The 23,238-nt window shown below is 44.6% G+C and overlaps 1 protein-coding gene across 3 annotated transcripts; it reads right to left on the reverse strand.

Moving 5' to 3' along the window:
• Positions 1-261: 261 nt before the first annotated feature.
• Positions 262-23,014, reverse strand: LOC102573927 (C-type lectin domain family 1 member A-like). Of its 3 annotated transcripts, XM_059720121.1 has the most exons (9): positions 22,865-23,014; positions 17,737-17,776; positions 14,931-15,029; positions 6,146-6,271; positions 5,604-5,702; positions 4,777-4,905; positions 3,096-3,247; positions 1,351-1,454; positions 262-674 (listed from the first exon to the last, which is right to left on the reverse strand). In XM_059720121.1, exons 3-9 carry the CDS (start codon positions 15,022-15,024, stop codon positions 557-559), a joined length of 822 nt encoding a protein of 273 aa, XP_059576104.1. In that variant the 5' UTR covers positions 15,025-15,029; positions 17,737-17,776; positions 22,865-23,014; the 3' UTR covers positions 262-556. The 3 variants fall into 3 exon arrangements, with proteins under 3 accessions (XP_059576104.1, XP_059576103.1, XP_059576105.1); XM_059720120.1 differs by lacking the exon at positions 17,737-17,776 and having other exon boundaries at positions 22,865-23,011; XM_059720122.1 differs by lacking the exons at positions 6,146-6,271; positions 17,737-17,776 and having other exon boundaries at positions 22,865-23,004.
• Positions 23,015-23,238: the final 224 nt, after the last annotated feature.

A 23,238-nucleotide genomic window follows, 5' to 3' on the forward strand; every position in this document is an offset into this window, starting at 1 on the left:
CTTCCTTATGTCCAGTCTGAAATGGTCTTGGAGGAGTTTATGACTGTTTAACTTTGTCATCCTTTGGGGCACTCTAGTGAACAAACGTTTCCCCAGATCCTGGTGAGCACCCCTGATAAATTTATAGAGAGCCATCAGCTCACCCCTGAGCCTGTGCTTTTCCAGGCTGAAGAGTCCCATAGCTCTCAGCCTCTTATCATAAGGTCTATTTTCCTGACCTCTGATCATGCGCGTGGCTCTCCTTCAAATAGTGACAAATCGTATTTTCTGAGAAACACCAGACAAAAGGTATTTATTGACTTTTGAACAAATTGCCAATTTCAAATGAAGCCAGATGAAGCCAGAATGGGAGCAAGTCACACTGACCACTGGTCCTTAGTTCACCAAGGAACATTTGGGAAGGGCTTTACCACAACCTCGGAAACTGCAGCTCCTCAGACAAAATAAGCAACTTAACTAATTCAAAGGTTAATGATTTCTCTCTGCCTTTGGGACCTCCCCGGTTGTGTTTCTCATGGATTCTCTATTCCTCCTTGTTCTGGTGCAACAGTCGCAGCTACTTAGCTGGCTTCATACACGCACAGTGTTGTTGCTCATCACAGCTATTGCTGTAGGCTTGTCCTGCATTGAAAACTGCACAGGACTTTCCAGGCTGTGATTTCATTACTGGAAACCTGTATGTGAAAAGAAATATTTCATGTCATCAAGGACACCAGTGAAAATACAAACAGTGTTACTGCATTAAATACCAGAATACTGGAAATATCATGTTTTAGTCATTAATATAATTTCTCAGAAAAATTATCCAGTAAGTTGACTCATAACCAGTAGAACTTTGTTACTTGGATATTCTCTTTGAGATTGTTAGCTGAGTTGAGATGGCATCTTGTTTTCTGCTTTTCCTCATTCTCATGCAAGTTAGTACTGGTGATTTTCATTTTCCCTTTTTTAACTCCCAAGGTCTAATGGTAATGTCATGCAAAGGGAATTGTTCAGTTTTGAAATATATGGCGTGCTGAGATATCTTGACACTTACTTCTTGTACCGTGAGAGAATGTTATGTCTGTCAAATGGACTCAGACATTTATTTAATCATTATTTCATTTCTTACTTTAGATTCATACAAAAAAACTTGTAAAGTATCCCTCTCTCCATGTGACACATTGTAACAGTACAAAATATGAAGACACTTGATAATCCTACACCAAGAATTTTCTGTTCTGGTAGAAAAAGATGGGCATAATCTTGGGAATCCTGACTGATCTTTTTGGTCATCAGCAAGACCATACAAATCCTGTGAGGAAAAACACAAGGGTATAAACTAGTTTTCTAGACGTGATGGAGACTCACAGGTTAATGGGATGAGGTGCGCCATCCTCCCACTTCCAGTCTGAAGCAATTCCTTTGCGGGTTAGTCCAAGCCAATGGAAATGTGCCAGAGGGTTTAGGAAATTCTGTTTGGGAATAAACCGAATAAGTGAATTTCATCCCTGTTGTCCATGAATTCCAGGGAAAAAAGCATGATGTCTCTTGGCCAAGACCATGGTAACCTTGGTGTCTGCATTTTGAAAGAAAAACAGTGAGCTCTGCCTTGCACCTTGCAAGAGCAGCTCTAGGCACCTGTCCAGAGGGAGGACTCCTCCTGACTCTGGATTCCAAGAGAACAAGAAACCCATCCTCCAGGCCTCAAACAGGTGTTTCAGCTCTGAGAGAAGTGTCCACAGTAGCCAAATTCACTGTTTGAGTTGGCCATAGGTTTTACAGAGATTGTTGATCATTTTGATGTGGCCATCTCATACAAGGGTAATATCATAACTGCCCTCATTGTAGCTGACAGGAACAGACATGGCACCAATGGGAAAAGGGCCACATAATTTCATAATCATTTGGGGCCACACAATAGAGACAGACAGATTTCTCTCTTCTTACCTTGTTTTGACTGCCCAATGTAAAATAGCTAAGCAGTCCTGAGAGCAGGGCATACAGCTCAGGTCTTCCACCTTCCCAGGGGAATACTACAACCGGCAGGGTAAAGACTTAGGTAAAATCTCCCTGTCTATGCCAGGTTCAATGATTCTGTTTATGCTGTCTCAAGTGAGCAAGCTCAATAGAAGGGATAGAGAAGAGACTGAACCTGCTCAGTCTGTAGCTTGGCAATTATGGCACTTTCCTTGCAGGTAGTGAGTAATAGGGGTTAGGAATCCCTCAGAATTAAACTCTGGTCACTTAAATCTGGGACAAGTGCAATAACCACTAAGCTGGTATATGGGAGGAGGGGGGTACATCTCCTGGTTGTGTTTCAAGATTAGAAGAGGCTGCCAATGGTGGTGCATTCTGTGCAGAGGTTGCTCCCTAGGCATATCCTGGGAATGCCTATCAGATCCAGCTCTGCGGGCAGAACAGGTGTTGGGATGCCTAGTTTGTGCTTTGTGCAAGGCTTGTGCATGAGCCAGGCACATTAGCTGCTCTGTGCTGCCAGGATTAAATGGACTTTTGAAGAAGCAAAACTTTATGATTCTGGGGAACTGTAATGTTGAAATCTCAGATGCCTACAGGCATGAGACACCTCTTTAATGGCAGCTGAGCAGACTTTTTGGGAGTCAAAGAGACCATCTACACGTGATGCTATGGTGACGTAGCAACGCGCTACGGTGATGTAGTATCCACAGGGGTCTACATATGACCAGCAGCTACTTCACCATAGCGACAAACTTCCCCCATTATAGCGTGCCCCAACAGCAAATTAGCTGCTAAAAATAACCATGCACCATGTGGAAGGCACAGTATGGGCTGCTACTGGGCAAAACGAAGTACTAAATCACGGCACAATAACAACATTGCCATAGCGACACATGTAGATGCAGCCAGAGTGTTCTACTTAGCCACCTATATCTGGCTTGTCCCCATTTAAGTGCCCACATCCTTTTCTGGATTGAGATTTTAATTCAGAACATAACCCAGGGCACTGTTGAGGACCATCCTACCTTGTAATATGAGCATCTTTTCTAGAGCTATAGCTCACATCACTACACAGGCATCTTGAAAGGTGTAAGTCAGTGGCTAGTGCACACAAAGGAGCAGAAACAATGTCCTACCATCTCATCCTTGTTCTCTATCTTGAGTAGTTTGGAGCCATGAGAAGAGCAGTGTGCTTTACATTCCTGATAGCTTTTCCTTTCCTTAGTAAAATAGTAAAACTTTTCGCCGTGAGGTTTCCAGCAATCTGAGTAAGCACTGCATTTTTCTCCTTGAAAATAAAAACATGCTTGATACAGAAAGTTGTCATATTTCCAGGGGGAAGGATGAGATGCCTTGTGATGTAGAGTGCACCATGGGGAAACTGGTGTTCACTGATGTGAGGAATAAGGGCTTGTTTTGATACACGGGAGTCAAGGGACCAAAGCCATCAACCTAGTCATGATCATGCAGTCTCCCCCTTCGCTAATATACCAGAATCCTGTTTTGGGGCAGAAGAGTCACAGATCCTAGTCCTGAGGATGGTTGTGCCTCTTTTAGAAAATAAGCAATCTATGAGGAGTATACTATGGATAACTTTATAAAGCTGCAGTGATGACAGCAAAAGCTAATTTCACTCCCGGGTGTGTGCTCCCTTCCCTTGAAAAGCATAAAGCTAACCTCAACTTGTTCTGCTCAGTGATTCAGGATGCTGGGCTCCTGAAGTTCTTTTGCTCCCTGAGTACATTGGCTAGGGTTTTGTCTGCTTCATAAGGAGATGTGACCCTTTCTCTGTAGCCATGCGGTGCCACATAGCACATGATCACCAGAGAGGGACATCTGTGCAACCAGCGGAGAAGAAGAGACTGAACTGAAGAGTGACTGCCTGCTCTAGGGTGGGTATGAGAGAGACTTCTACAAAATATCTGAAATGGCCAACATTTTCCAGTTAACAGTAGTAAGGCAAAATGGTAACTGAACAAGGAAGAAGAGGCAGAGGCAACAACAAAGATCTGTCCCCTTCACCTCTGAGCAAAACCCTGGCATCTAATCTTTCCCAGAGCAGATGCATCTACACTCCTGAGAGGAAAGGGCTTGACCAGGGGTTTAGGGAATCTTCTGAATGAATCTGTACTCTCTCCTCCACAGTCTGTTAGGTGTGATCCAGTGTCTTTTCCAATAGGCAGTTTCTGTTGTTGTCAGTAACAACATTGCACATGCAGTGAGTAACTAAGGTAACCAAAAGCATGAACAGATAAAAGGGATAGTTCTAAGATGGGAGCTATCAGTATTTGCTTATTGAGGCTAGCTCTAGGTCATTTTATGTGATGAAGTGGCTTCAGCTGTAGCTAACGTATTGTCATGCATGCTTTCCATTGTGACAGTCAAGAGGATGACAAGTCTGATAAAGAAACCAGGGTTTCCTTATGTTATCATTGGAGGGAGGGAAGAATATGAGTGGCTTTCTTGGCACCCACTGCACATATATCTTGCGCGTTATTCATTGTCCCTCTGTGGCTCAGTGGCTTTACGTTGTTCAACTGAGAGATGTGAGCTGCCAAGGAACTACCTACATTTCTCAAGTGTGTCATTATGGAGCTGTGGATCATTGTCTATGTCTGTACTGAGGCGATCCCATGTCTCAGAGAAATCTGGCTTTGCTTTTCCACATTATCAGTAACTGATTCAAGCCCTTGTACAGTGGGTGCTTGGGGGAGGAGGGTGGTGAGAATCTTTTGTCATCATCAGGACACAAAGAACTGAATACTAATGCAAAATTAGCATTAAGTGTGGAAAAGAATCATGAACACTACTCAGTACCTTTCAGGTTTGTGTTCTGGGCTTTGAAATTATCCCTTTCCAAGGTGCAGTTTTCCAAAGTTTCATTCAACTGTGTAAGGCTTTTCAGAACTTCCTCTTGCTGGGAAAGGATTTCAATCTGACGTCTCACTTGGAGGGAAGGCAGGAGAACTTAAGTCCACAATGATAAGCAAAACACACCATTTCAGTTAAAAAAGAACCAAATTATTCTTTATGAATCAGATGCCAATTCCATTAGAGTTGTGCTAAGAGTTGTGCATAACTTTTATGTTAAAATAACCAAAGTATTAGTGAAATTCTAGTTGTTGTTTGAGAAAAAAAACCTCTCAGCTTATAAAGGCCAGTCTCCAAACACGTTGAATTGTTTTTGTTTAAATCACAATGTCTTTTTTCATGCTATCCCCCCCCTCATGATTCAAACTGATATTGTGCAAATTGAATTGGGACTTATTTTCTTTTGGCTTGGAAAACTGAGAAAGCTGGAAGAATCTTTTCAAAGCAATAGAAGTCAGATCGCATTTCTCTGCCATGATTCTAACTACATTTAAACAATAAACAGTGGAAATCTCAACCTAACCTCAGGTCATAAATCCAAAAAATTCTTCAAGACATTGTCTTATCATATGTTTCAGTTACAAAATTTCAAATCACAGCAGTGCATGCAATAGGTTTTGACCATGCAATTAAAGTTGTTATCATCCACAAAGGGGTCCAAAATATAACAATGTTCATGTATGCACATTGCTTGGAGGAGTTTTCTACACTTTTCACATTTCTACACTTTTCAGCTCAAATCTTTTCTCATCGAGTTCTTGGTAAATGCTTACCTAAGGCACCCAGGACTCCTGAAATTACAAGCAAAACCAGAGAGAGGGACCCCAGAATCACTGCAATGAGTCGCCATGACAAAGACTCAGAACAAGATTCTAACAGAAATAAGAGAGAGAAAAAAGCACATATACGACCTGAAAATGTCACACAATTTTGGGGGAGAGTAGAGTTCTCTACCACACCTGTCAGTGAAACTCACATCTCACCCCCATGAATCTACGATCCCTCCGGTAATTGTAGCTATTTATTGTGCACTCAACAACAGGTTAGAGGACCTAGGAGAGAACAGTCACTCCTCCCGATAGGGTCAGTGCTCTCCTATCTCAGTGATCTGGCCTGGGCACTGGCCCAGGATGGTTTCAAGGGAGGTCCCACCCATCAGCCAGATGCTGTTTCTTGTAAGGGTAGAGATAATTCTCATTCTTTGGTTCTTGAAATCTCATGTCATGGCAACAGCTGCCCCTGAGGGAGGTTCTGTGACTTCAGATACTTTGATAAAAGAAGGGCAGAATCCAGCAGAACTCTCGATGCACAGTACCTCTGTTCTCTGAGACTGTAGGCGTTGGCTTCCTCTGTGACTTGGAAGGAGCATGACATTTCAGATCTGAGTAGATCACTTCCTGCTTGCTGATTTTTGATGGGTTATAAGGGTAGAAAGATGCACCTATGAAATGTTCATTATATCAGGCAGGAAATACAAACTCACAATTTTTTACGCCCAAAATGACCAATTTGATCAAATCTTAAATTCCTGCATAATGTTATTATACAGACCATGGAACATCGGCTGATTATTCCCATTTTTCAACCAAAACCTGTGGTTGAAACAGGTCACGATTTTTTTGAAAAACATCTGCTCTTGAATTCAGTAACTGAGAAATGAATACTGTTCTTGATAATCTGGTCCAGTGGTTTATTACCTTTGTTACTCAAAATCTGCTATATTTCCACTATGACCTTTTCAGGTTTTATCACATTAGTAGACAGCAGCCATGCACTGACCTAGGCGGCCAACCACATAACTGAAAAACACTGAATGGTAAATTCCTGGAAATAGTTGGAAGTCAACTTGCAGGCTGGATCACATAGAATAATTTTTAATAGGAAACAAATTCTTAAATATTGAATCATATTTACAGGTAACTCATGAATAGAAAAAAGAGGCTGAGTTCACTCACGGCTAGATTCTGTCCCCCTTACTCATATCAAGTCATCCCTTATTGTGTATCAAGGCCCATTAGTGGCAATTTCATTAAGGGTTCTTCATGGGGTAAGAGATTCAGGATATATGAATTTAAATCATAGTGATTTAAATAATCTAATTTAATCATGACTGAAATTAGCCAGAAGGAATTTAGTTATAAACGATTGCTTTTTATCTTCTTTGCAGTTGTACTCTTTAGTTATTTTCCTAGGAAAGGGTTATTCTTTGTGGGCAGTACAATTAGGTACCACTTTTAACTAATAAGACCAAAATACATCAAGGCGGAATTTAAAGAAAAAACCCCTCACAGAGGACAGAGACTTTTCTGACAGAATAGAGTGGAAAGAGGCCAATTGGCCCTGAGCTCAGGTTTGTGGATATTCACCCCCCCTTGCAGGACACACTGTTTCTTCTGACTGCCTTTTGGGATATGCTAAGCACAAGATATTTCATTGAAGAATACAATAATTTTTTATGGTATATGGGGTAGATTCAATACATCTCCATACAGGAGATTTAGGTGTTCTGGTAGATGGCAGTAAAGGTGAGGGCAACCCAAACATGTCTGCCCCAGCAGACAAGGAAAAGTCAAAAGATGCCTTGGACTAGTAAACTAAGCAGGGAATGGTAAATTTAAGCAAGGAACAAAGTGCTTGATCCAGCTGCTCCAACCAGTGGGCTGCAAGTCCTACTGCATAAAGTTGTTCAAAAGACTTGGGATACAAACATTAACTAAGTGTTTGACAAGCTAAAGGAATGGAAGAGGCCCCAGCCCTGTGTTGATATGACAGCAAGAGCAAAACTAAGTTTTTCATGGAAGTTTCAAAGAAGGGTATTTGTACAACCCATTTACAAGTGTGATCAAAATGTAGACCAGTGGATTATACATCATAGACACTAACAGAATCAGAATGCAAATACACTGAATGCAATACAAAAGGAGGTATTGACCCTGGTTTGGGTGCAAAAATGTTATGTCTATTTAAGGGAGGCCAGTCCTAATTGAAAAAGGTGATAAACCATTTATAGCTGTTACCAAATTCAAACAATGCTTTGAGAATACAGAGATTATTTTGTGATTTGCAAATTGAATACAAATTTTGGAGAGATGTAGTGGTGACAGTCACATGTCTATAGCCTTTGACAAAATTTCAATGTAAGAATGTTCAGATTATGGGGGATCCTGGTTTTCTCCATTTAAAAATCACAAATTCTCTGATTAAAACCCTCAAAATCTACGTTTTTTCATGATTAAAATGAAATGCCACTATATCTATAGATATCACTTGAACGCAACGTTTTATTGACATATTTACAATTTTAAAGCAGTTTGGAAGCCTACCAGTGCCTCAATCACTAAACAGGCAGTCCTCAATTTATGACTTTTCGATTTGCAATGAACAGCACTTACGACGTTTATAAATTGACGCCCTGTTTCAATGTTCCGATGTGGGTATCGTCTTTATGACAGTCGATACTGCATGCAGCTGGTACTTGGTGGAAGCGGAGGGGGAAGGGAATGGGCGTGGGGAGGGTAGATCAATGCCCCCTGTGGTGAGGGAGGGACTGGGGCTGGGGCTGGGACAGGGGCTGGGGCAAGTGCTGCCCAGCCAGGGCCAGGCGGGCATGGGGAGGGGGTCAGCAGCTCCTGCCACTGCACACAGCTCATCTGGTGGCTTGACTGGTTGGTTCCCACCGCTGCTCCCACCACGGGTCTGGGAGGACATGGGGGAGTGTGTGCCCCTGGATCTGCGTAGGGTGGGACAGGCGGGGACAGGGCTGTGCTGGGCTGCACTCCAGTCGGGCAGCGGGGACTAAGACAAATTTTTGCATGGCTGCAGCCCCCCCATAGCCCCCGCTCTGCTGCCCACCCCGCCCCGATCCGGGGGCACATGCCCCCCCCCATGCCCTCAAAGCCACAGCTCATCCAGGGGACACAGCAGGGCAGCTCCTGCCACTGCATGCCACTTGTCCTGAGGCCACGCAGCGGCTCTGCCCTGTGCCCATCCCGCCCTGGCTGGGCGAGTGGCAGGAGGGTATGGGAGAGTGTTCTCCTGGATCAGGGTAGGGCAGGCAGCAGAGCGGAAGTTATGGGGGAGCTGCAACCACCTGAAAATTTACCATAGCCCCTGAGACCTGCCCAGAGTCCATCCTGGTGCAGCCTTGACCCTGCCCGCCCCACCCTGTACAGATCCAGGGGCACACCCCCCCCCCATGCCCTCCTGAATCAGCAGCGGGAGCAAGGGTCGGAACCACCAGTCAAGCCACCAGACAAGCAGTGTGCAGCAGCAGGAGCCACCACTGCCTCCTCCCCATGCCTGTCCAGCCCTGCCTGGGCAGTGCTTGCCCCAGCCCCAGTCCCAGTCCCTCCCTCACTGTAGGGGGCATTGATCTGCCTCCCACCCCATGCTCCTTCCCTTCCTCCTCCCCTTCCACCACTTACCAGATGCACACGGTATCCACCATCGCAAAGGAACCAATCCCCCATTTGAAACACTGTTCCTATGGGAAAATTGGTTTCGAATTACAACATTTCAACTTAAGACACGGTTTTTAGGACCCAGTTGCATCATAAGTCTGAGGACTGCCCGTAATAAAATCTAAATACCTATAAATTTTTGCATTTGATTTTGGCTCTTTCCCTGCCCCCTTTGCTCACAAGGATGCGGGTCCAGTTGTGTCTGTCCCCCTGACCACTCCTTTGTGGCACTGATCAACCCTGATATGCTGATGTCCTGCCTGTGCCATTGCCTCTCACTCCCCACCCACAGTCCCCTGGTCCTTCTGGTGTCCCTTATTCCCCACCCACAGCCCCCCACCCCCTCCAGCCCTGCTGGAAGAGGCCCCCAGCTGCTAGGACTACAGGGCCAAGGACCCAGGTCTGCAGCCCTCTTCCCTCCTCCCCTCCCCCCCCCACAACAGCACCCAAGCCCCAGCTTCTGCCCATGGGAGTCAGAGGCTGCTGTGGTGAAGCAGCGCATGAATCTGGGCTCCCCATCCCCCACAGGCAGCATGGCTGGAGTGGAGCCTGTGTGGGGTGCAGACATGAGCTCCCCACTGTGGGCACAGAGCTTCCCACCCTGCTGCTCTCCCACCAGGGCCTCCGCAGCCCAGCAGATCGGTGGGGAAGGAGTCCTGCACCACTGCTAGGAGCCCTATGCTGCCATGGAGAAATGCCCTCTGTCTGCCTTGCAGCAGCAGGGTCACAATGCTGTGCGGCCATCCCCACTGCTGCCAGGTGGCAGGGGGCACTTTGCCATGGTGGCACAGGGCTCCCAGCGGCAGGGTGGGGCTCCCCAGCCCACTCTGCCCTACCATGCTGGGTCCCACCTGCTGGGCTGTGGAGGCCCTAGGGGGAGGGCAGCAGGGTGAAGAGCTGTGAGCTCTGAGCCCACAGCAGGCAGCCCACATCCACCCCTGCCCCACTCACAAATCTGGGAGCATGTTCCCCACTCCCCCAGGAATATGTGCAGCAGTGGGAAGCTAGCCTCCCACAACCTCCCGGATGAGCTGTCCACAGCTCAATTCAGTTCACATGGCCCTAAGCCACATGCACCACCTTGGATGGGTAGCAGACCCAGCCCTGCCTAACTCCTGCCCTCACTATGGGGGCCTCAATTCCCCCCCTCCCCCAGACTTACCTGCGATGAGCTCTGGGAACTGCTCTCATGCTGCCTGGATGCCATGTGCATTAGTGCACACATGCACATGGCATCCCCCACCTGATGGCCCTCCTCGTGCTCCCCACAGTCCCATGCAGGCTGGAACTCTGCCAGGCTGCAAGGGGAAACCTGCCTTCCCCCATTTTTTTTCCTTTAAAGGAGAAAATCTGGGTTTTTCTCCTAAAAATGATCACATCCAGGTTTTACCTCATTTTTCCATGGCAAAAGGAAAACTCAGATCCCTACTGATGACATACCTGCTAGTGAGATAAAGCATCTGTCTAATTACATAGTAATGTGGCCTTTGGATTGCCAGAACTACTGTTGATAATAAGTCCATAAATAAAGAAATGAAGGCTTTTAGCACAGGTGGCTCTGAGATTATTCCCACCCTGGTAGTTGTAGCAGGTCCTTTCACTACTTGATAAGATTATGTTTAAAGACATGAGGTTGGCAATTATTAATGTGTTACAGAAAATATGTTAAAAAGCTTATGTGAAAATAATTTTGGGAGTGAAAAATTGAGGCAGTTGGCTAGGGATATTTTATACTAGCTTCAAATGAATAGTCTCATTAAAGAAGCTCTGAAAGCTGGTTGTTTGTGCCAAAATTAAAGGCCAAGTGTATCAATATATGCTGTGTTGGTGGTACAGGAAAAGATTGCCCACTGAGGCAAATTAGGAATAGATGTGTTTATATTCGCCAATAAAGTCTTGCACTTTCCCCAGACAGACCGACTATCAGATACTACAGCTAAACAGTAACATCTGGTATAGTAAATCTTTTTCAGAAGACATGGACATAGAAATGCCTGACAACTGACCATAGATCTGTGGGCATAAAACTGAGCACTTTGCAATTGTAGCAAAACCCCCAGTTTTTTTTCTGTTTTTTTCTTTATTTATTTTAAAATGCATTCCCTCGCCTTCCCCAACCATTGCTGACTTTTTCTCTTCCTCCCTATTCCCTATAGATAAGTATAAGTGAGCTCAGACTTACGATAAGCTTTAAACATTTTTATTTTGGTAGCAAGTTTTTGGTTTTGGATATCCACTGTTTTATATTGTGTTATTATTAGATTTGTATTGATTTTTACTGTTGTATATTGTATTATTATCATTTTCGTATTGATTTTATTGTTTCATATGGATATTATATGGTTTAGGCCTGTGTTTGCAAATGAACCAAAGTCATGACAAGTTTCCATTTTATATGTCAAGCCTCCATCTTGTGTCCTGTGCCTGGGCATCCCATGTTGCAACTGTATGAGTCACGTACCGCTCCCATGTAAATTTGTTCCCAGATGAATGAGAATGATTGGGAATGATTGAAATACAATGGTAGTAGGCCTCTACTGAATGGCCTGTAATGACTGGGCCATCACCTCGCATTGATTCATCCAGGAACCACAGACCTCACCCAGGAACAGAAACAAGAACCCAGCATTTGAAAGACAAAAGACCCTGCAGAACCAGCAACTCTCACCATTACAGACACCAGAAACTGCACATCCCTGCATTGAGCACACATGCTCAGTATGCCAAGGCTGACCCTTGCCTGGGCATGCCTCCTGTCACTAGGGTCACACAAGGTCTGCCCCTATAAAAAGGGGCAGTGAAGACAGACCCAGGGGGATGCCCTCTCCATCTGGACCAGCGCCATGCCACACCACCTATCCACCCAGAGGCCCTGCCGGTGACCACCCTTTGGACAACACCTACTGGACAAGGACCCCTTTCCAGCCTGGATAGGTAGATATTACCTGCACACCTCCTCTTACAATTTGGACTCTCTCTCTCTGTCTCTCTGTCTCCTCCTGGACTTCAGTGGACTTCAGCCCCTGCAGCAAGCCTCTCTCACCCCTGCTGCCATTGTGTGTGTGTGGGTGTGTGTGTGTGTGGGTGAAAGGGAACCAATAATACATTGTGTCACCATCTCCCCTGTTCAATAAAACAACTGTCATTTGCAACCCCGAGTTGGGTCATGTTTTACTGAATCCCAGCCCCTTCCTTATCTTAAATTCCAGCCTCATTCTCTCTCTCTCTCAGCTCTAGCCCCCACCCCTCTCCACTAGTTTCCTGATCTCCTCTCAATTTGTACTGCCTTTTCCCTGTGACTTTCTGCTGCCTTTCTCTGCTTTCCTGCTGCCCCTGCCGCTTTTCAGTCTGTCCACCTGCTTTTCCTGTGATTTTCTGCTGTCCATCTCTCTGTTTTCAGGCTTCCCCCACACCTTCTGTAGTCATGCCCCTCCCCCCCCTGCAGCTTCCCAGCTCCTCATGGCTGTCCTGCAGTTTTCTCCAGCAGCTGGAGCCTTTCTCCAGCTCCCAGCACCTATTGCCACTCCCTGCAACTTCTCTAGCTGCCCCGGAGCCATCCTCTGGCTCCCCACATCCAGAGCCCCTCTTTAACACCCACACTTTCCCTTAGTCCCATTTTCCCTCTCCCCACCTACCTTTTCAGCTCCCCCATAGCTCTGGCTCCAGTCCCAGCCTCTGTGCCGGCATACCCCCCTGTTCTGTAGGCTTTGGGCATTGTCTTTTAATCAGTTAAGATCAATTAACCTAAAGTTACTCCCAAGCCTCAGTTCTTCAGCCCAGGCCCCTGTAGTCTACCGGTTCTAATCCCGGTCCTGATAACTTTAACTTCCTACACTTCTACTTTCTTACCTTAACCTTTCCCCAGGTATCCCAAGTATACCAAGCACATACATACATACACATCACAACACTCAATTTAGGAACTCACTTGTGTATATGTGTAGGTGGGTGGTATGTGTGTGAATACACATATATATACATATATAGATATCATTGTGTGTATGTGTGGTATATGAATTAGTAATCTACATATGTGTATTGGATGTGCAGGTGTTGGTAACTGGTAACTGATTCTGTCTAGATTTGGTGTGTGTAGCATGTATGGGCTTAAACTAGTGATAAATGTGCATGAACCTAGACTAGTTATTTTGAACGTGTGTGTATTTGAGTTGCTAGTGTGAGTGTGTGTGTATGGCATTGTGTGCATGATATATGAATTAGTGATCTGTGTCTAACTTTGGGGTTGTATCGTGTATGTGCTTGAATTGGTGATAATGATGCATGTGCCTAGGCTAGTTTGAATGTGTATGTGCCTGAGCTGATAGTGTGCGTGTGTATGCACCTAACTGATTTGTGTATTTGTATACGTGCAATTGTGTCACACCCTCCTGTCTAACAGTGAAATATTGAGATCCTAAAAGTTGGCCTGACCCCACAGGGCAACACAATGAAAAATGGGCTTAGACATGTCACCAGGATTCCTCAGATAGGCATTGATTCATATTGATTTACTGCAGATAGGCATTAATTCATATTTAGCACATTTAAATTACAGAATAGTACCATCCAAACATTCTTTGATAGCTACCAAGATTTTGTTCTATAGAAAACTTGAGAGAAGAATGCCTGCACTACTAGGAAATGAGTTACAGTGATATGGAGAGATAGATAAAGCAAAACAAGAAACTCGGTATAACCAAAGATCCTGGAAGTCCCCACCCTTTTATGAAAATGATGCTGTGTATATCTGTTATAAGAAGAAGTGATGCTAGCAAGAGTGGGGTCATGAGACTTAACTGGGAATCTTCTGAGATTGTTATACCTAAGAGAAATATTTCAGGGGAACAAGTGATACTTTCCAAAACCCAAAGGTGTGGGAAACAAGAGGCACTGAGTCAGCCATTTTGTTCAAGAAGGTCTCAGACAGCTAAGAGCCGTGACAGGTTGAGAAGGCCTCTGAGCTCTAAGACATGGAACAATCAGATCTGCTTGTTGGTGCTGCCAGAAGATCAGGATGCAATCTCATGCCTTGGGGCACCTCACTCCACAGGGCATGTCAGAGACTAATTGAAGACTGCTAGTTAATTTCTTTTATAGAATGGTTATAAGTACTTGAAATTCTGTATTGCATTAGTGTTGATTTTTAATTATTATTGTTACATTTGTCTGGGAAAGGAAGCTGGGGTGTGAACCATTTGGAACCTGTTCATGCCTCATGAAAACAATCACCAATCAGAGAGTCTATGTACAGAATGAAGCAGGCCTATGTTAGACTCTAAGTCAACAATGAACAATGTAACCATCACCTTCCTGATTCTGTGAGCAAAGATGGCCATGGAGCAAAGCTTTTCCATTCATTTTAATCACAAAGGAAGGGTTTTTAGTTTATAATTAAACAATGCTTATCTAGAGCTCTTGATGCAACCTGGCACCACTGGCACCTAACTGGAATATAGCATCTATTCATGGAGGAACAGCTTGACACTAAAGAGATAGAGCAAATCTAGCAATATGGCATTGACCGATAATTAACACAAGAAAATCCTAATGCATTCATGATCTATAATGTTAGTGTTAGTGAGATCACATTCAAGGAAGAGATTTAAGTTGGTCCAAAAAATCAGATGAGCCATAGCAAACCTGGGATCCTGCTTGGTTTTCCTTTCTGTTTGGTCTTCTCTTTTGGAGGAGTGCAAAACTTAAGGTCCACATAAGTCACCGTCTGCTCACTCATTTCTCCTGAGTTAGGGAAGAGAAATTGCACAGTTGGGTTTGCTAGTGCATTAATATTATTCTTGAGTTATTATTTTAACCACAAGAGTTATTCAGGAGTTATTCAGGAGCTATGCTTTTAGCTGCACTGACCAAAGCAGAAGACTACAGTGTATCTCTCAACAACACAAACTACTGTGAACACATCACACCTGTCCCCACTCACTGTACTCTTATTCCAACTTAAACATCGTTCCCAGATCCAAGAAAACTAAAAGATCTTCCTAAGATCCCTGTGACTGACAGCATTCCTCTTAAGACACAACTGAACTTTCTGTTCCAGAGCAAGGTTTGTCCCTGTAGCAAATAAAGATTTCTCAATGGCTAGTTCAAGGACTAGAGGACAAACTTCCACAGGAAGTTAGGACCACTACAAACCATATGCAACAGATGTTAGTCAGATCACTTCATGCGCAGCTGGAATGTTCTCAAGTATCACTATGCTGAAGGCAAGATAAGAGCCCCCCAAAACACAGAACAGCTCAATTTTGAGCCTCCTATTAAACCCATGAGAATACCATATGTGCAATTAAACTGGCAGCTTAGATCTTGGTCAAAGGTAATTTTTTTTATACAAAATTTGAAATTAGTTGGACAAGGAGTTCTTCAAATACAGGACCTTCACAGGAGGTACACACTCCCACTAGGTGAAATGCCTTACTAGACTTGGTACTGGCCACAGGGGATGACTTGGTGGGGAATCTGCAGATGCAAGGTAACATAGGGGATAGTGAACACCTATTCATAGGTTTTGCTATCTGGAGAAAGGTGGGGAAGGTACCTAGCAGGGTGGAAGTGCTAGACTTCAGGAAGGCGAACTTCAACAAGCTCAGGAGATTAATTAGGGAGGGACTGACTTGTAAAATCCTTGGGGACATGGGAGCTTAGGAAGGGTGGGCGTTTCTTAAGGGACTAATCCTGCAGGCACAGAAAAGGACTATCCCAGGACACATAAAAGGGGTAAAAAAGCAAAGAAACCCTCTTGGGGGAGCAGGGAAATCCAGGAGAGCCTGGAGGGAAAAAAAGAGGCCTACAGGCTGTGGAAGCAGGGGGCTGCCACCAAGGAGGAGTATACCTGTTTGGCTCGAGCTTGCAGGGAAACAGTGAGAAGAGTCAAAGCAGAAATGGAGCTTAGGCTGGCAGCAAAAGTCAAGGATAACAAAAAGGCATTCTTTAAGTACATAGGAAGCAAAAAGAACGTGCAGGGTAATTTAGGGCCCCTTCAGGATGAACTAAGGCAACTGGTAACAGATAGGATGGCCAAAGCAGATCTTCTAAATGATTTATTTGCATCAGTATTCTTGGACACAAATACAGATATGCATCCCATTGGGACCTTAGGTAAGCCCAGTATAGATACCAGCCCACCAACTGTTTGTGCTGACCTAGTAAAGGAGCACCTGGAGGGATTGAATGTATTTAAGTCAACAGGTCCTGATGATCTTCATCCTAGGGTACTTAGGGAATTAGCTGGTATCATAGCAGAGCTGCTGGCACAACTGTTTGAGCACTCGTGGTGCTCAGGACAGGTTCCAGAGGATTGGAAAAGGGCCAATGTGGTCCCTATTTTCAAGAAGGGGAGGAAGGAGGAACCAGGTAACTAAAGGCCGGTTAGTCTCACCTCTATCCTTGGCAACACCTTTGAGAAAATTGTTAAGGATCACATTTGTAGCAGGTAAAATTATACTAAGAGGCAATCAGCATGGGTTCATAGCAGGCAGATCCTGCCTGACTAACCTGGTCTCATTTTATGACCAGGTCACAAAATGCTTGGATGAAGGAATAGAGGTGATGTTATTTATTTAGATTTCAAGAAGGACTTCAACACAGTGTCACACCCAATTCTTATAAATAAACTAAACAGTTGCAATGTAGATTATTACACAGTCTGGTGGGTGGAAAATTGGCTTATGGGATGCACCCAAAGAGTGGTGGTGGATGGGTTGGTTTCTACTTGGAGAAATGTGGGCAGCAGAGTCCCCCAAGTCTCTGTCCTGGGACTGGTACTATTCAATATCTTCATTAGTGACTTGGACGAGGAAGTAGAAAGCACCCTGTCCAAGTCTGCTGATGATACCAAACTATGGGGAGAGATACACAAACCAGATGGCAGGGAGCGAATCCAGGTTGATTTGGACAGGCTGGGGAAATGGGCCGAACAGAATAGGATGTAGTTTAACAAGGACAAGTGTCATGTGTTGCACCTGGGGAGAAAGAATCATCAACACTTCTACAGCCAGGGAGGGACCATTTTATGTAGCACAACTACGGAAAGGGATTGACTCCAAAAAGCAGCTGACTCCAAAATGAACATGAGTCACCAGTGTGATGAGGTAATAAGTAAAGTTAACCGCATCCTTTCTTGAATAAGTAGGGGCATCGCAAACAGGTCTAGGGAGATGATACTTCCCCTTTATGCAGCATTGGCCAGGCCACAACTGGAGTACTGTGTCCAGTTTTGGGCACTGCACTTCAGAAGGGATGTGGATGGCCTGGACAGGGTTCAGAGGAGGGCCACTCATCTGGTTAAAGGCTTACAGAAAAAACCCTATGTGAACCGATTGGGAGACCTGAATCTCTTCAGCCTCCACAAGAGGAGGCTGAGAGGTGATCTCATGGCTACCTACAAACTCATCGTGGGGGAACAACAAGAAATAGGGGATACAATGTTTACCTGGGCGCCTGTCGGAGTAACTGCAAACAATGGCCACAAACTGGAAGAGAGTGAATTTAGATTAGACATCAGGAAAAAATTATTTTCAGTGAGGGTCACTAAAATATGGAATAGGCTTCCAAGGGAGGTGGTGCTGTCCCCTTCCTTGGAGGTGTTTAAAAGGAGATTGGACAAACACCTGGCTGGGGTCTTCTGACCCCAGCACTCTTTCCTGCCCAGGGCAGGGGGGGTTGGACTCGATGATCTAATAGCTCCCTTCTAACCCTAACATCTATGAAATCAATGAAAGAGGGCTAGGGTCATATGACCCCAGCCAGGTGCTTGTCTAGTCTCCTCTTAAAGACCCCCAAGGTAGGGGACAGCACCACCTCCCTTGGAAGCCCATTCCAGATTCTGGCAACCCTTACCATAAAGAAGTTCTTCCTGATGTCTAACCTAAACCTACTCTCTGTCAGTTTGTGGCCATTGTTCCTAGTTACTCCAAGGGGTGCTTTGGTAAGCAGAGCATCTCCTATTTCTTGCTGTCCCCCAATGAATTTGTAAATAGCCACAAGATCCCCTCTCAGCCTTCTCTTGCGGAGGCTGAAGAGATCCAGGTCCCTCAGTCTCTCCTCATAGGGCCTTCCCTGCAGGCCCATAACCATATGAGTGGCCCTCCTCTGAACCCTCACAAGGTTATCCACATCCCTCTTGAAGTGCAGTGCCCACAACTGGATGAAGTACTCCAACTGCGGCCTGACCAATGCCGCATAGAAGGGAAGCTCTGGACATGTTCGTGATGCACCTGCTAATGCATGATAGAGTGCAGTTAGCTTCACTGATTACTTCATCACATTGATGGCTCATGTTCATCTTGGAGTTAACTGTGACTCCGAGATCCCTTCCTGCCACTGTGCTGCTGAGAAGGTCACCCCCTAGCCTATAGATGTCCTAGTGATTCCTTCTCCCTCGATGCAGCACTTTGCACTTGTCTTTTTTGAACTGCATCCTATTCCTGTCTGCCCACTTTTCCAACCTGTCCAGGTCCACCTGAATTCGATCCCTTTCCACTTGTGTGTTTACTTTATCCCATCATTTCTTGTCATCCACGAATTTGTACAAAGTGCTTTCCATGCCCTCATCCAAGTTGCCGATGAAGACATTAAATAGCACAGGTCCAAGGACCGAGCCTTGGGGGATCCTACTGCCCACATCTTTCCAGGGTGATACCGACCCATCCACCACCACTCTCTAAGTGCGACCCCTAAGCCAATTTGTCACCCACCTAACTGTGTAGTCATCTATGTCACAGCTGCGCAGTTTGTTTATCAGAATGAGATGAGATACTGTATCAAGGGCCTTCTTAAAATCCAAGATATAACATCTACCTCAGCACCTGCATCTAAGCATTTTGTGACCTGGTCATAAAAAGAAACAAGGTTAGTCAAGGCAGGATCTACCCGCTATGAACCCATTCTGGTTGCCCTTCAGCATTATGTTTCCTGCTGGGCTCCCACAAATGTGATCCTTGATAATTTTTTCAAAAGTTTTCCCAAGGATAGAGGTGAGATTAACCAGCCTATAATTACCCAGGTCCTCCTTCCTCCCCTTCTTGAAAATAGGGACCACATCAACCCTTTTCCAGTCCTCTGAGACCTAACCTGAGCACCATGAGTGCTCAAATAGCCATGCCAGTGGCTCCGCTATGACACTGGCTAATTCCTTCAGCACCCTTGTACGAAGATCATCTGGACCTGCTGACTTAAACACATTCAGCCCCTCCAAGTGTCCCTTTACTAGGTTGGTGCTGACCATTGGTGGGCTGGTGTTCCTCCTCTGCCTATCTATAATGCAATTGGGAGATGTGTCTTGACCCATGTTCAGGAATACAGAGGCAAAAAACTCATTGAAGAGTTCAGCCTTGTCCCTCCTATCTGTCACCAATTGCTCTAGCCTGTCCTCTAGGGGTTCTATGTTAATTTCCATCAAAACATTTTTCCATTGTGGTTGATTTTTCTTTGGGTCAAAACAAAAAAAAATGGAACACACTTGTACCCCTTCAAAAATATATTCAGTAGAAAACTGAATACTGAAGTCCCCCAAATTTCAACCCAAATACCAAATCCTCTCTGATCTATATATGATATTTAGAAGGCTTCCATCACTGTAGCATAATTAAAGAGTTAAAGAAATATGGATAAAGAAAGAGAAAGGGAATAATTTCAGGAGTGCAGAGGAACCTTAATTCCCACTAAATATATTAAATTAACAATCACTAAGGTGGCACATTGCCACCAGTAAAAGAAAGGAACAAAAGGAAATCCCCGGAGCTGACATGCAACACTGGAGTACCAGGAAGGCAAAGAATACAGCTGTAAAAGTAACCTGAATTTAAAGACTAAATGAATACCTGAAATTATAAGACTGAATACTTAAAAGTGTAAGAATTACTATAAGAGCTTCTTTAAATTTACCATAAGTAGGGAGTCTGTGAAAGAATCAGTGATCCTGCTGAGCCACCAGCCTTTGTCCCCATGTTTTACCTATGGCAGATTAAGGTGTTCTTGGTGGCTTTTGGCAATGTGCATAGTACTTGTATGTTTTTAAGAAATAAGACAAAAGGTAGGGCAGGGTAGCATCGAAAGACTAACTCACAGTTTCATAGTTTCATAGTTGGTAGGGTTGGAAGGGACCTGAGCAGATCATCAAGTCCAACCCCCTGCCATGGGCAGGAAAGAATGCTAGGGTCAAACGACCCCAGCGAGGTGATTATCTAGCCTCCTTTTGAAGACCCCCAGGGTAGGAGCGAGCACCACTTCCCTTGGAAGTTGGTTCCAGATCCTGGCTGTTCTGACTGTGAAGTAGTGCTTCCTGATATTTAGCCTGAACCTAGTGTCAATCAACTTGTGGCCGTTACTCCTAGTTACTTCTGGTAGTGCTCAGGGGAACAGGGTCTCTCCCATTCCCTGATGGTCCCCCTTGGTAAGTTTACAGACGGTCACCAGATCCCTGCACGGCCTTCTCTTGTGGAGGCTGAACAGGTTCAAGTCCCGTAGCCTCTCCTCGTAGGGTCTGCCCTGCTGCCCCCAATCATGTGTGTGGCCCTCAATGTTGTCCACATACCTCCTGAAGTAGAGCACCCAAAACTGGACGCAGTACTCCAACTGCGGCCTGACCAATATTGCATAGAGGGGGAGGATCACCTCCTTGGACCTGCTCATGATGCATCTGTGGATGCCCTTACTGACTGTGTCCTCACATTGGTGGCCCATGTTCATCTTAGAATCAATAATGACACCAAGATCCTTTTCTGCCTCTGTGCTGATGAGAAGGGAGTTCCCCAGCCTGTAGGTATGCTGCTGGTTCTTCCTCCCTAGGTGCAGTACCTTGCACTTGTCAGTATTGAACCCCACCCTAGTCTCATCCGCCCGCCCCTGTAACCTGTCCAGATCTAGTTGTAACCTGTCCCTCCCTTCTAGTGTGCTCACTTCTCCCCACATCTTAGTGTCATCCGCAAATTTGAACAAGGTGCTTTTCACCCCCTCATCCAAGTTGCTGATGAAGACATTGAACAGTGCGGGCCTGAGGACCAAGCCCTGGGGAACCCCACTGCCCATATCCCTCCAGGTCGAAAATGACCCATTCACCACCACTCTCAGTGCGGCCCTCCAGGTAATTTGTGACCCATCTGACTGTGTAGGCACCAACACCACAGTTGCCTAATTTTTTAATGAGAATGGGGTGAGAGACAGTGTTGAAGGTTTTCCTAAAGTCTAGAAAGACTACGTTCACCACGACACCTGAGTCCAAGGATTTTGTGACCTGGTCATGGAAGACAACCAGGTTGGTTTGACAGGACCTGCCTCTAATGAAGCCATGTTGATTGCCCCTAAGCATAATCTCCACTGCTGGTCCCTTGCAGATGTGCTCCTGGATAATTTTCTCAAAGAGCTTCCCCAGGACCGAGGTAAGACTAATGGACCTATAGTTTCCTGGGTCCTCCTTCCTCCCTTTTTTGAAAGAAAAAACTTTTTGAAACTCATTCAGAAAGTCATAAACTTTGGTAGGCTACAGCCTACTTGGTCAGATGCCATAAATGGAGTAGTCAGACAAACAATCCTGTAGCATAGATTATATAGAGATTATCCTACCTTGAGCAGGGGCCAGACAAAATGGCTTTATAGAAAAGTAGCAGAGAAAAGTCTCTCTTACTGGTCATCTGCTGTGACTGCCAAATGCAAACAGCAAAATGCTTAGACTTGCCCTGCTGCCTAATTAGCCTAACTGCATTTAAAAATCTGACTTTGGCCTTTTATAGTTGCTCTTCATGGTTTTTTTCTAATTGATTTCATTTTTTTTGTAACTGTTTGTGCTTTCCAGATTAAAGCCAACAAAAATAACTGTTCAGTCTTTAGTATTATTTACATTTACATCGATCTAACACTGATAGTTATAAACACACACTACTATGTTTTAGACTGTAATGTCCTTGTTTCACAATAACAGTTAACAAAATTTTTTGCCATAAGTATATGTATCTAACCTACCAAATAGTAAAGTTTCTCTCTGCTGTTCTAATTGCTTAAAATATTTGACCACTATTAACAATATTTGACAACTATTTGACTGGTCAATTAGCAGAGTATTTTTGACCTGTCAAATACCCAATCCTAGAAGTGGATGCCTTAAAGTTTTGTACTAGATCCCATCTTATTTAATATATTCCCCACTGATCTGGAAAGGGGACTACAGAGTGAAGTGGTAAAATCTGCAGAGATGTCACAAAGTAATTCAAATTAATCAAGACTAGAGAAGACACCAAAGAAACCTAACAAGCTAGGCAAATCTACAACATAATTGAAAATAAAATGCAGGGCCAACTAATGCAAAGTACTGCACACTGGAAAGGAAATTTTGAACTATTTTTTTACTTTATAGGGTTCAAATGAACTCAAAGAAGGCTCTTGGTTGTGAAAATCTCAGTGAACTAAGCTCTGGTCTGTAGACACATACATATGCATACAAAAGATGACTCTTCCATTATAGCCACATCCATTATAGCCATTGCTGCTTATCTCCTAACCATAAGATTACAGTATATATATCAAATTACCTTTTGTAACAAGCAAAGCCCCTATAGAAGCATTACCTTAGTTTGTAGCTGTAGATCCAAGGACAAGGGCTGAAATACTGCATAGGAACTTTAAATCCTGCACCAGCTTTGCCTCTTGAGCAGAGAGAGAGAGAGAGTGGGCAGTGTGAGCTCAACCTTTGACTATTTTGTTAAACATAGACAAACACTAACCAGGAGATGGAAGATTATTTGTTCAGAAATGCTCCGAAAGAAACCGCACAGGAAGTCCTCGAGTTGCTAATTTGAAAGGCGATGCCTTTGTCCACATGCCCAATGCGTCTGACATCAAAGCCTACTTGCCTGCAGATATTTTGAAGCTGTTAAGTCACTGCCAGGAACAAAATAACCCACCAAAACTCAAGTTAAGTCCAATCATTTCCTGAACCATA

The sequence above is a fragment of the Alligator mississippiensis genome, unplaced genomic scaffold (genome assembly GCF_030867095.1).
Source record: "Alligator mississippiensis isolate rAllMis1 unplaced genomic scaffold, rAllMis1 scaffold_29, whole genome shotgun sequence".
NCBI classification, from domain to species: domain Eukaryota; kingdom Metazoa; phylum Chordata; order Crocodylia; family Alligatoridae; genus Alligator; species Alligator mississippiensis.